Source organism: Ctenopharyngodon idella, chromosome 5 (assembly GCF_019924925.1).
Source record: "Ctenopharyngodon idella isolate HZGC_01 chromosome 5, HZGC01, whole genome shotgun sequence".
Classification (NCBI taxonomy): Eukaryota; Metazoa; Chordata; class Actinopteri; order Cypriniformes; family Xenocyprididae; genus Ctenopharyngodon; species Ctenopharyngodon idella.
The window spans coordinates 23,869,993-23,883,283 of NC_067224.1; the positions used below are offsets into that span (position 1 = coordinate 23,869,993).

Here is a 13,291-nt window from a genome sequence, read left to right on the forward strand (position 1 = left end):
ATTTTGATGCTGGAAGTAAGCTGCAGGCTGTGAGGGATCAATATTTGTTTTGGGAGACAATCCTTTCCATCCTACATTGTATAATATTGCATAAATGAAACCTGCTAGATGTTTTGTCTAGCACCTGTGGTAATCAGTATTTTCTGAGGGTAAAATTAGAGGTTTGCCACAGGACAATAAAGGGTTCTGAAAAATCGGACTCATGCTGATGGACAACGAATTAAAAACAGCTGGTAAATTAAAAAGAAAGAAATAGCTTGCGAAAACAAGTGGCTGTGTGTTCTCATCAATTCATAGCTTTTATATAAAGGCATGCTGTTACATGAAACAAAAGAAAATAGCATGAAGCAATGTGAGGTAACAGATGAGATAACAGTACACATGTGGGTTTATTTGTCTTGTTTTAAACTCACTAGGGTTGGCAGTTAGATGATAGTATCAAGATGATAATTGGCTTGTTTTTCCATTAATGTACTAAATTATTATTATTATTATTTTTGTTATTATTATTATTATTATTATTATCAGGCTAGTATTATTATCAGATTAATATCAGGACCTATAATTCATTTGCCTTACCTAATTTCATAATATCACCACATACTTGTGACACTGACACGCGCGTATCAGGATTGAGGACTGCTCAATGAAAAATGTTTTCAAAACAGACTACAAAATTACATCCTACATCAAAACTGAATTGCAAGGTGATCTATTTACAAATATTCAAGAGTGCTTGTTATAAAAGTGATGCATCATTCTTAAACCATTATACAAAACCAGCATTGTTTTGCTTAGTTTCCATAGCACTTTAACAGAACATTTTAATGACACTAAATATGTGAAAGGGGCTTGAGAGAATTAATGCATTGTGAAGCATCAGATGCTAAAAGCTCGGTCAGTTTTTGCTTTCACTTTCAGGGAATAATTGACTGTGGTTTGAGACTCCTGCACTGGTATAACTCTCATGCAAAGTTTGCAAATTACATGTGTGATATCCACAGGGCACACCTTTTGGGTGAAATATTTCTATGAAACGTGACATTTTTCTTCATCACCAACTACGTCTTTGCTCGCAAAATTTCCCAAACTAATGTAAATAATTAAATAAATGAGTAAATAAGTAAATAAAAAAGTAAATTAATGATCAAATAAGTAAACTATTGAACCCCCCTGCGCTCAGTAATATTGTGTATGAGCATATCGCCCAGCACTAATTACTTACAAAGCACTAAATGGTTTAGCTCCCTAGTACCTGAGCGAGCTCTTAATGCATTATAGTCCTTCATGTCTATTGCGATCTCAGAATTCAGGCCAGTTGATAATACCTAGAATATCAAAATCAACTGCAGGCGGTAGATCCTTTTCCATTTTAGCACCTAAACTTTGGAACAGTCTTCCTAGCATTGTACGGGAAGCAGACACACTCTGTCAGTTTAAATCTAGACTAAAAACACATCTCTTTAACCTGGCATACACATAACACATTATCTACTTCTATAATTCAAATCATGTTAATTTTTAGGCTGCATAGATTAGGTCAGCCGGAACCGGGAACACTTCCCATAACACCTGATGTACTCGCTACATCATAAGAAGAATGGCGTCTACGCTAATATTAGTCTCTCACTATTTATCCCGTGGTTTGCTGTAGTCTGCCAGATACAGGCCTTATCCAGTTGAGATGAAGGACCTGTGCCTAGACACGACGACAAGGCAGCCCTGAAGCCCTGAAACTAAACTATCCCCTGCGAAGGCCTCCTTCCCTTTCCTTTCCCTATGTATAGATAAAACGTTATCAAAATGATTCCAGTTCGCATGGGTCCGTGGAAACGACTAATTTTTCTGTATTATGCGGGCCAGACAAGTAATTTGGCAATGTCACTTTGTAAAAAAGACTAAGCGTCTGCGCACATACACATTCAAACACACATACCTATAGACTAAATGAACGGCAAAAACGCATTAAAAGTCTTCTGTTTTCTGTCAAAAGTCATTTAAGCGGCCCCTAAGTTAATAATTAACGATTTTTACAACGGAAGTGATTCAATCAAAAACCTACTTTAGCTCGATAATAACTTTTCCTTAGAGATGCTGTAAAGCCAAAACAATCTCTGTCCATTAGTTTTCCTATTATCACTGTGAAGCTGCTTTGAAACCATCTGTATTGTGAAAAGCGCTATATAAATGAAGATGACTTGACTAGAACCCACCTGGACATGTACAGGAGGAACGAATCCTTCACCACAAGCCAGCGGCGGGACCAGCGGAAGCAGAACTGATGGTGTCCGATACAGTTGAGCCCCTGGATGCGGTGACCCCCAGACCGTTTCAGAATATAGCCTTCTCTGAGGCAAACAAACAAACAAACATTATAAAAAAAAAAGCATTACAGAAATACATTTAAGCAACAATGGAATAGTATTAAAATCAAAAAAGAAATACACAGTCTGTACTCACAGGCCTTTGGGTCCAAGGTCTCTGATGAAGGACAGGGGACTGATTGCCAGGAACTCTAACTGAGAGCACAATATACACACACTCTTTAGTATGCATGTGTACAACCACAATCCTCTGTAACTTTGTATTTGTGTATGAGTGTGTGAGGGGATCATCTTGGATACACTTCAAAGACAAAACTGTCTCCAGAATTTAACTAAATCTGACAAAAAGACATCCAGGGACATCTTTAAGACACTTTACAGATTAACCAATAATACAATACCTAATACAATAACAATTATTATTATGTTGTCCAATAGCCAATACGCAGAAATGTGTTTAATACAGCTTTTTGACACAATAACTAAATGATTAGATTTTAACAATAAAAACATATGAATAATTATTATTATTATTATTCTTCAGTAGACCCAATATTGAAAAATGGAGAACTGTCAGTATAATAAGTAGAAAAGTATATAAATATTAATTAAAAACATAGTTAATCCATATAAAACACATACCAGTCAAATTAAAATAATTTGTATTTTGTTTTTAAAATTATGTTTATTTTAATTCTAAAAATGTAAAGCTTTTCTTTTACGGGGTAGGGTAATTATATGCATTTACTTATAAAGCATGTGCATGCAAGCTTCTCACCATCACATGATAGTTCTTGTAGAAGGTGTTTTCTAGCAAGTTGTTTAAATACTCCTCCAGATATTTCTGGAAAACACAAATAAAAACATCTTGTACAACACACTGGGTGTGCAACTTTTGGAGGGAAGTGATGCTTTGCTTTACTACATATGTACCGGTTTGCTAGATGTTCTCCTGATTCTATCGGTTCCATGTAAAGTCGGCATGTCCTCTGTCAAACCTGCCAGCTGTTGTCTCTGAATGGCAAATCTAATTCAAATCGCAAGCAAAATGAAAAATGAAAACACCAGGTCAAAACTCCAGGCCAAACAAATGAAGCATTGTGAATTTGCATGTTTGTGTGAGTGCAATCACCTCCCCAGAGGCAAGAACTGCAGCAACACTTTGTGTTTGTACAGGTCTCTGTGGAGCTCCTGGAAGTGCTTGTACTTTTTTTTCACCTGTCCATGTGAACTCACCATGTGTCAGACGGACTGTGTACAAAGTGCACACGTGTACCTACAAACGGAATATTTAGACTGTCAGGTATGATGCAACAATACACTGTTAAATACAAACCCACAAACGCACTTTGGAGCGGGTGGTGTATCGCTCCATGTTTTCCACTTTGCAGGTGATAGGTGTGCCATTAAGGAGAGGAGAGATGGCTCCCTCCTTCAGGTCTGCCAGATGATGTACCACGAAAAAGTCTCGCTCCTCTGATAGAGAGACACAGAAAGACAAAAATAAAGCCACTATTGTGAAAACACTTTTTTATTTGCCTAATTTGATACTAAAAATGTCATAATAAATAATCAGCAAAACAATATAAGCGAAAAATCTAATTGAAAAATCATCATGAACTTCTATTTTAATGAACGCAGCACTCATGATGCATGAACTCCACAATTTTGTGTAAAACCCAGTGTTGTAGTCAAGACCGAGACCAGAAGGGTGTTCTTCAGATGTTCTTCCATTAAAGCACAAGATGCCCTTTGGATAACTTTAAATCATACTGGAGAACACGATTATCAGGTTTTACCAGTGTTGTAGTCGAGACCAGCTCATTCGAGTCTGAATCAATGCCAAGTCCAAATGCTCCCAATTCCATAACAAGACCAAGGTCATAAAGATATGCTCTTGGACTCAGATTTAAAGACCATATTTTTTATGGTCTTGGTCTTGTCGTGGACTCCGGAGCATTTGAACTCGGTATTGATTCAGACTCGAATGAGCTGGTCTCGACTACAACACTGGTAAAACCTGATAATCATGTTCTCCAGTATGATTTAAAGTTATCCAAAGAGCATCTTGTGCTTTAATGGAAGAACATCTGGCCGTCTGTACACAGAATCACATGATCAATGTCACAGATTTACCATAATGATTCTTTGTTTTTTGTTTTTTCAGGTTAAAATTTGATTTTGAATCCCAGACTCTGTTCCTCTTTTGTTTTGAAGAACAGCCACTGTGACAGGCCTCAGTATCAACAATGTTATGTGACCAGAAGTCAAAGCTCAGACGAGTAACTCAGTTTCAGTGTTGTGCTCAAGAACACAATCCTTCTAGAAGTATGTGAATGAGAGAAAACAGCTGTGAAGCCAGTCAATCCTCTCTCTGCATTCTACATGTTTCAAAAAAAAATTCACAGTGAAGTACAACGACCCATTGTGAAACTTTCAATACCTGTTCTTACAGCATGACTGACATGTGGATGTGGCATAAATAATCTTTTGTCCTAAGAGACAAATCAGTGATTGAAAAGAAGTCTGTAGGTTAACTGTGAACTGTGAAGCAAATAACCAATAACTGTTTTTGTTCTGTAATAAAATAAGAAAATGTCACAAGCATTATGCCTGTCGCCTGCAATTCCTTAGTTGCAATGACAAACTGAGCACTGGAATTATTTGTTTCTATAAAATATTCTTATAGGTCTTGATTGTCTATATCTGTGTTCTTGGTACATGACACTGTACCTGCAAATATAAACTGTAAACATGAGTCTGAGTCATGGAACAGTAGGCAGTCCTTGTGACAAATATAAAATATATATAAAAGAATTTGTTGTGCTCTTGGAAAGTCAAAATTCTGACTGCATCGAACTCATCTGTCCTGTCCAATATAGTCCACACTCCATAAATAGTAATGCGCTAATATTACAATTTTAGCCAACACCAATAAACCAATAATTATTTTAATGTTGTTCCATTTAAAACTGATAAAATGTTAATATTAAATGTCTAAACTATTAAAACAATAAAACAGACTAAACACTCCAATAAGCAGGTTTGAATTTGTCCATCAAGGTGTGGAAAGGCAGCAGAAAGGTATGCCAAGAATTTATACAGTAATCATAGCTATGGGCAAGCAATGAACAAGCTAAAAAGCCAAGGAAAACTGTGTGCACAACGGGTGCTTATTCCAGCTCAAAGCAAAAACACATGTACTAAATGATCAAGGTCTTTGGGTTTACTTGAGAGTTACAGGCAGGGTTCAAACTTTGTGATCTGTTAATAAACACTATTGTATGTGATTTGTCTCACCACTGTTGTTTTTGATAGATTTCAGCTGATCCTCAGTAAGGTTGCACAGCACGGTGTCCACACATGTTCGCCACCTTTGAGCTGCATTCGTCTCGGGACTAGCCATAAGGCTTCTGGACCACGACACACCTGTGCAAACACACCAACAAACTAATACCCACGCACACAAAGAGGGGAAAACAAGGAAATTCACTTTGTTTTTTCAACATAGTTTACAAAATGCAAACGTTAGCATGACATAAAACTAGAAGCAAGCAAACTCTTAACCTCAACAAAAAAAGCAAAAACAAAAAAATGCTTTCACTTTCTTTAATTCCATGTACATTTTTCATAATAACTTCTACAACTTTTTTTGTTTCACTTTTTTATTTTTATTACTTCAGCAATAAAGCATTCAAGATTTGGGACAGTTTAAGTTGGAAATTTCATTTTCAGGTCTATGTATGCTCAAAAAGATTAACATGTAATAAATGGATCATAATTTAGTACCATAAACTCCCCTAAAAATACAAAATTTGAAATGAAACATTTGAAACATTATCGAACTAAAATATAATACATTCATTTCATTGAAAAATTCGGTCATTTTTGACCCCCACACAAGCAGCACCAGAGGGTTAAAAAATGCTGCAGATAGGAGAGAGATGGATAGAGATCTGGGCTTCCAACACAAAGTTCACGTTTAATAGCAGGTTGTGGAGATCCAGGAACTAAAGAATCATTTAACCAGTAGGGGTGTGAGAAAATATCGATACACATGAATATCGCGATACTATGTTTGGCGATACTGTATCGATTCTCAAAAACACTGTATCGATATTTATTTATTTATTTAGATCCAAGATTCGTGGCTTTGTGTTCGGTTTAAACCACAGACTGTATAAAACCCAACCGCTAGATGTCAGTGTTATCTCAGAACGTAAAGTGACTCGTAGCCGGAGAAGCGCAAGGTGCATCGCTAACGTTAGCATTAGCAAACCCAGCTCACAAGACGATAGAATTATTGCCGCGGCATACAGAGCTGAAGTGTGTGTGCTCATTTTGGCTTCAACTATAAAGAGCCCACTAAGGAGATCGACAAGAGTCAGTTGTTTGCAAAATAGGCCATGTTAAAATCCAAAACTCGGGAAACGGATTGAATCTGAGAGCTCACTTAATATCCCGATGCCATCCGCGCTGCTGAGAGAGGCGTTCGATAGAATATGTAGTATGTACTGCACGCTTTCCTCTCGGTAACAAAATAAACACAACAAAAATGACAGCGGTGACAGAATTAAGAACGCATCTGATCATAGCGATGTTAATATGTTTGCACCAGCTCTGTTCAAAACTTCAGTGAAGTCACGTTTATTTAAATAGCACTTTATACATTAGACTGCTTTAAAGCAAGCAGCTTTACAGTATTAAATATAAAACAAACAGATATTCAGTCATGAAATGGACTTTGCACTAGTTGTTAAATAGTTTAGAAATTAAAAACTGCTATACCGTGAACTTTTAAAACATATACACCTAAAGAATCCTGCAGTCACTTTACTATTTTCCCTTAGATTGCATAAAATAGTGATTAGTGATATAAATGCAAATGATACTGCATTGATTAAATAAAATAAAGTTGTTTGTAAGGTTTTATGCATATGGTGGTGTGTTCTTTATGACCGTTTTTTCTAAAATTACATCCTTTTTCTAAAAAAAAACAAGGAATATCGCAATATATCGCCTTTCTTACAGTATTGCAATATATCACAATATATCGTATCGTAACCCCTGTATCGTGATACGTATCGTATCGCCAAATTCTTGGCAATACACAGCCCTACTAACCAGCTGTATCATCAAGATAAATCTAACAGATTTTTGTAATGTTATTTTAGGCTCTTCTGATTGGAAAACAGTAATTCCATAATCTTCTTTGTATTCCTTCTATGATGTATTATTCTGTTTATTATTTGGTTGGTTCTGTTATGTGCAGTTTTTTTTATACATGCATGTTTCATATTTTGACAGTTTCTATGCAATTTAATTGTAAAGCATGGCATAATATGAATGGCATAATATGAAAAGATGTATGATTAAATAACATTAATTATTGTTATTGCAGTACATGTATTTTATATTCACAGGTGCAGGATTTGTCTGCACTGTTGTTATTATCACATAATCTGTATTCATTTAAGCACAAGTAAAAATAACTAGGACAAAAAAGCTAAAGCGCTTGTGGCAGTTGGACTCAATCCAGATTGTCTTTGGGCTGAATGGCATTGTATTTCTAAAGCAACTTCACCATTAAACAAAGGAGCACAACATTCTAGCAATAAAAAAACTGCACTCCAGCTGTGGCACAGATGATTCACTATCAAGTTACCTCTTCCTTCTTTTGTTCATAAGATATAAATGATTCTTGGGTTGAGAGTAGACAAACAAAAAGAGAAAAGATAAATAAAATAGATAACTGATTGATTTCAGCTGATTTGACAGTGGATTTTACTTCTTAAGTCATGTAGTACAGTCACTGCGTACAAAACTCCCTACTGTACAGCAGGTACCAACAGGTACCTCATCTAATATTTGGGCAGAGACCCACCAAAATATTCATCCAAAATATATAGACCTCTATATAAACTGAATCAATAATAAATTGTAAATGTGTTCAGCATTCTGTAACAAATATTTTTGGATTTTCTAGACTATTTAAGTTGTAAAGTGAACAGGGTATATTAAAATTTAACGTATGGCTTCGGCAGGTGTGTATTATGATACTAAGTGGGGCAGCGGGTGCCTGAGCCCTGCCCAGCTCTACAGCGCCCCACAATTTTCCAATGTAAATCTGTGGTAAAAAATGGAACTGCAGCGCGCGCCCTGCTTATTTACACGTTAAGGCTGAATTATACTTGTGTGTCAGACGTACGCCGTAGCCTCTACGCTGTAGGCTACGCATCCGTTTTCATTTATACTTCTGCGTTGTTGTCAGTGTCGATGTGCATTTACACATGCAGACCGCTAGTAGGCAGTGTCCACAGGCGTATGAGGAAATGCTACACTAACGCTTTTTTTTTTTTTTTTTGACCTGGGGGAGGGGTTCTAGCAGACCAATCACAGCACTTGCAGTCCGTGTAGAATTGACGCGTTGTTACATTTTTGGAGAGGTGCATGTCAGCCTATGCCATAAGCTACGCATGCTACACCCAGCCTACGATGTAGCTATGGCATGGGTTCGACACAGAAGAATAAAGGCTGATTTATATTTCTGCGTCAGACCTACGCTGTAGCCTCTACGCTGCAGGCTATGCATCGGTTTTCATTTATACTTATGTGTTGTTGTCCACGTCGACGTGCAATTACACATGCAGACCACTAGTAGGCAGTGTCCACGGGCATACGAGGAAATGCTCCACTATTAGAACCCCTCCCTCAAGTCCCTCAAGACAAACCAAGCAAACCAATCACAGCGCTTGCGCTCTGAGTAGAATTGACGCGTTGTTACATTTTCGGAGAGGTGCACGTCAGGCTACACCATAGGCTGCGCGTGCTACACACAACCTACGACGTAGCTACGGCGTTGCTTACGTTGCACGAGTGCCCACTACTGGCGGAAATCTCGCAAAAGGTTTAAATGGAATGCACTAAGCCCTTGATCACTTGGAATTCACTATGAGCTGATTTATTATTTTACCTCTTTTTTTACTTATGTTTTTTTTATATGCATCATTCAATATACATATAACTTGTTGGAGAAAATATATAAAATCTTATAGGTATATGAGCTGTTGGAGAAAAATAAAATTACACAAACGAAAAAAAATATTAATAGTATAAACTTTGACTTTGAACATAAGGTAGCTACAAGTATTATGTGATTAAATTTATAATTAATACATAATTAATATATTATACACTTAAGCGATTAATTCTCTAAATAATTAATATATCATACAGTTAAGTGTGATCTGCTGTTACGTCATAATCAAGTTGAATTGTGGGATATAGATCTGCTTTAAAGGGTTAGTTCACCCAAAAATGAAAATTCTGGCATGAGGGTGAGTAATAAATGACATTATTTTCATTTTTGGGTGAACTAACCCTTTAAGTGTACATCGGAGTAAACTCGCTCCTTCGGTCAAAATCAAGGGGACGAGGGTCTATCCACATAAACTTCCCTCGCCCACTTGACAAAGTAAAACCCACTTCAAAACGGTGGCAGGTATTCCCCTGAAGGGAAATGCTTAGGGAAGTTTGCAAGCCTATGTCTAAAAGCGAAGTGGAATGCACCCAAAAAGTCCATCAGATGTGCAATTCAGAATCTTGCCAGAAGTAGTAAGACATCTGTGAACTTTTCACCTGCTATTTAATGAATACTATGAATTCAGACACACTATATGGCTCACATACTGTTTTTTTGCCTACTATATAGTATGGAAGTAAGCACATTCAGAGTTTCGGATATGGGATTGGGTTCCCAACCCTGTTCCTGCCGGCCCCTCAAATACACACATTTTGGATATCTCCCTAATCAAACCTAATTGAACTCATCAGAGCATTAGTAGAGACTTCAACACCTGAAATAGGCATGTCTGACAAGCGAGGCGTCCATAACATTGTGGGGAACCTCCAGGAACAGGCTGTGAAATAATGTTGTTGTAAGTAATTAACAAAGCAGAGTAAGATACCTTAGGTAATATGATATTAACCATGTCTCTGAGGTTCTGTAACGACGACACTGGATATGACTCTGACATCAACACTGACATTTCTGACAAACATTTTGTTTTAAAAGAAATTAATACTATTGATTAAATTGATTGTAGCAAAAGACTTCTATTTAAAATAAATGCTAATCTTTTAAACTTTCTAGTCATCAAACAACCCTGAAAAAATCCTGAAATTGTCAGTTTCCACAAAAACATGAAGCAGCACAACACTGATGGTAATAAGAACAATGTTTCATGCGCACCGAATTAGCATATTAAAATTATTTCTGAAGAATCACGTGACACTAAAGACTGAAAGTTCAGCTTTGCCATTACATTATTAATAATGTAATAAATTATAAATTAAAATAGAAAACTTTTTTAAATTGTAATAATATGTATTAGTAAAAAACGAAGAGAACAGTAGGCTACAGAGAGAGGGTGTTAGAGGGTGTTGCACTGGCTGACTATGGCCACTGTTGCCAGGCAACCAGGTTCCAGGTGAAACATTAGACACAGTTGGAGAGACAGAAGTTAAAGTAAACTAGAAATGGTGGAAGAAAGGGACGGAGATATTAAACAAATCATAAACATACAAAAAGATAGGCAGATTAATAAAACCATGTATGAGTAAAATGATTTAACACTGTATTTCACTCTCGAGATATTCTGCACCTGTTTGCATTTGATTTCCAAATTAGCAACTCTTTTGCCTAGATATGAAAACCACAGCTACAAATCACTTATTAAGAGGAACTGCGCTCATGACAATAACAGCTTTCCTGAAGAGCAATATCAGACCTGATAACAACCGCGCAAGCTGCTTACAACCACAATTACTTTGTGTGCTGCAGATAAGTCAAATAAGTGATACATAATGGAAATGTTTAAATCTGTAAAACTGTGTATTATGAAAGCTATGTATTACATTATATATCATTATTATTGAAGTCAAAAATCAAACTAATATTAAAATGCTTGTCCCGGTTCACACGCTGTTGAAATGATTTTCCTCCCAGGACCTGACAGATAGGAATGTGATCATGACTGACATCTAACCTGTCCCGCATCATCTCCTGTCCCGCGAGCACAGACACTTTCCTCTTCAAAAATCTCTCCAAACCTGCTTCTTCCTGGTAACCCGGATGAGGCTGCCCACTAATGATCCCTCAACAGTCAATAGGATGTGAGAATGAAGAGTGTGGCCGTGTCAAAATCCAGTGAGCTGTCCAACATTTGGGCATCACGCGTTTACGGTCCACCAAATGCTGTCTAGATAGGCAGCTCGCTAGTTTTTGAGACAGATCAATTTTTTATGCATCAATGATCTCCTTCATATCGTGACCATTAACGTGTTTTATGGGACAATTTTGTCACTCGCCATCTAAAACGAAACTCTGACGGAAAATCTATTTAACTAGTTGCTTTATAACACCGTATGAGATTTATAACAATAAAAGGTTTCACTGGGTGTAAGGACAAGCGTAAAAATTATATTTTACAATTCACTTTTGAAAATGTGCGTGAAGCCACATTTTCCGATGCTCGGTGATCGTGATACCTCTATCTAAACAAGACTTTATTAAATATTACTCACCACAAAGGAAACTCAAGCGAGTAAATGTTCGTTTTGCCCTTTGTAGTTTCGTAGGTTGTTATTCCCCAGTTAGACTCAAACTTCTGGATAACTTATCCCCCATCACAACTCCCAAGGCGTAGGTTTGCTGTTACATTCAACGTAGACAAACTTGAGAGGCCGAATTTACCGTAAAGCCCCGAGAATGATCTCCAGAGAGAATTAATTCTTAAGTGCGTATGCATCTACCTTTTATCTGCCCGTTCTGGCGCAAATAGAAATGTGGTCCATTTAGGGAAACATTCCATAAATAGACGATCTCTATAACTGTTGGCTGGTTTATTAAAACAAATGTTTCCCAATTGTATTTGTCATTGGCGCAAACGTCCCACAACCACACCGTAATTTGCGTAGATGCGACGCGTGCAGCTGCAGCACTGATACGCAGCGTCTGAGGCGCTGAAGGAGCATCTGTACTGATGAAACAGTGGTTTTATGAGTACTCAAACAACAATATCTACATCAGAGGAGACACTCGTAGAGCTTGGACAGCGGGATGTAATACACGACAGAATTACATTTGGGGTATGGCAGGAAATAACACCCTCTTACTCAGTGCACTAGGACTAGCAACAGTACAGGAAATCGTCATTGTGGGATTGAAAATACCGATTAAACAAAAGGCTCACCCTTTTCACATGAAACCATTTTCACTGTACACTGTAAGTTCCTTTTCACCTTATCTTGAAAACCACTACGTTGTGTATGTACCTTTAAATAGCCTACTAAGACCCATATCCATATTAAGGTAGAACTGCTCTCAGAAAAAAATACGACAAAAGATGGCACTGGGCTCTACACCTTTGTACTTTATTTACCCCTCAAGGATGCGTATTAGTACCTTAAGGTAATATGTAACCCCATAGACTGTACCATTTTTTTCTGCGAGTGTGGTAGCCGAGCTCAAAAATAAATCAGCTAGAACTTTACCTTGAATAAGTCCATTATTTTATTTACAGCACAGTGTTTAATAAGGATTTAAAAATGCAATTACAAGCAGACTTTATACCTTTTTCGTGTGAATTTGCAGTGCATATCTTAAGACAGTGTTAATTAAGAAAATCAATTTATTCACTGCAAATTTCTTCACAGGCCACGTTTCTTATGTGTGTGTGTGTGTGTGTGTGTGTGGTTAAGTTTATAGTAAATAATAAACTTAATGCAAAATTGCATAAGTGAAATTAAAAGAAAGATCATTTTAAATGAAATACATAAGATAGAACAAACAAAAATGAACATGCATCTCTATATAATACATCTATATAATACTAATGCTAAATACTACAGTACAATCAGTTATAAAAAGTGGCTGATGTAACACACTGTGAACAGTAAACACACTG

At 36.9% G+C, this 13,291-nt stretch overlaps 1 protein-coding gene across 1 annotated transcript in view; it reads right to left on the reverse strand.

The window, feature by feature from the left end:
• pld2 (phospholipase D2) overlaps positions 1-12,729 on the reverse strand; it is a 28,589-nt gene extending 15,860 nt beyond the window's left edge. The window contains 9 exon segments of the mRNA XM_051893169.1: positions 2,214-2,348; positions 2,461-2,519; positions 3,103-3,168; positions 3,258-3,351; positions 3,457-3,542; positions 3,544-3,600; positions 3,673-3,800; positions 5,625-5,753; positions 11,910-12,729. Coding sequence (XP_051749129.1) covers positions 2,214-2,348; positions 2,461-2,519; positions 3,103-3,168; positions 3,258-3,351; positions 3,457-3,542; positions 3,544-3,600; positions 3,673-3,800; positions 5,625-5,730 — 731 coding nt within the window. The 5' untranslated portion in view covers positions 5,731-5,753; positions 11,910-12,729.
• Between the last annotated feature and the right edge of the window lie 562 nt (positions 12,730-13,291).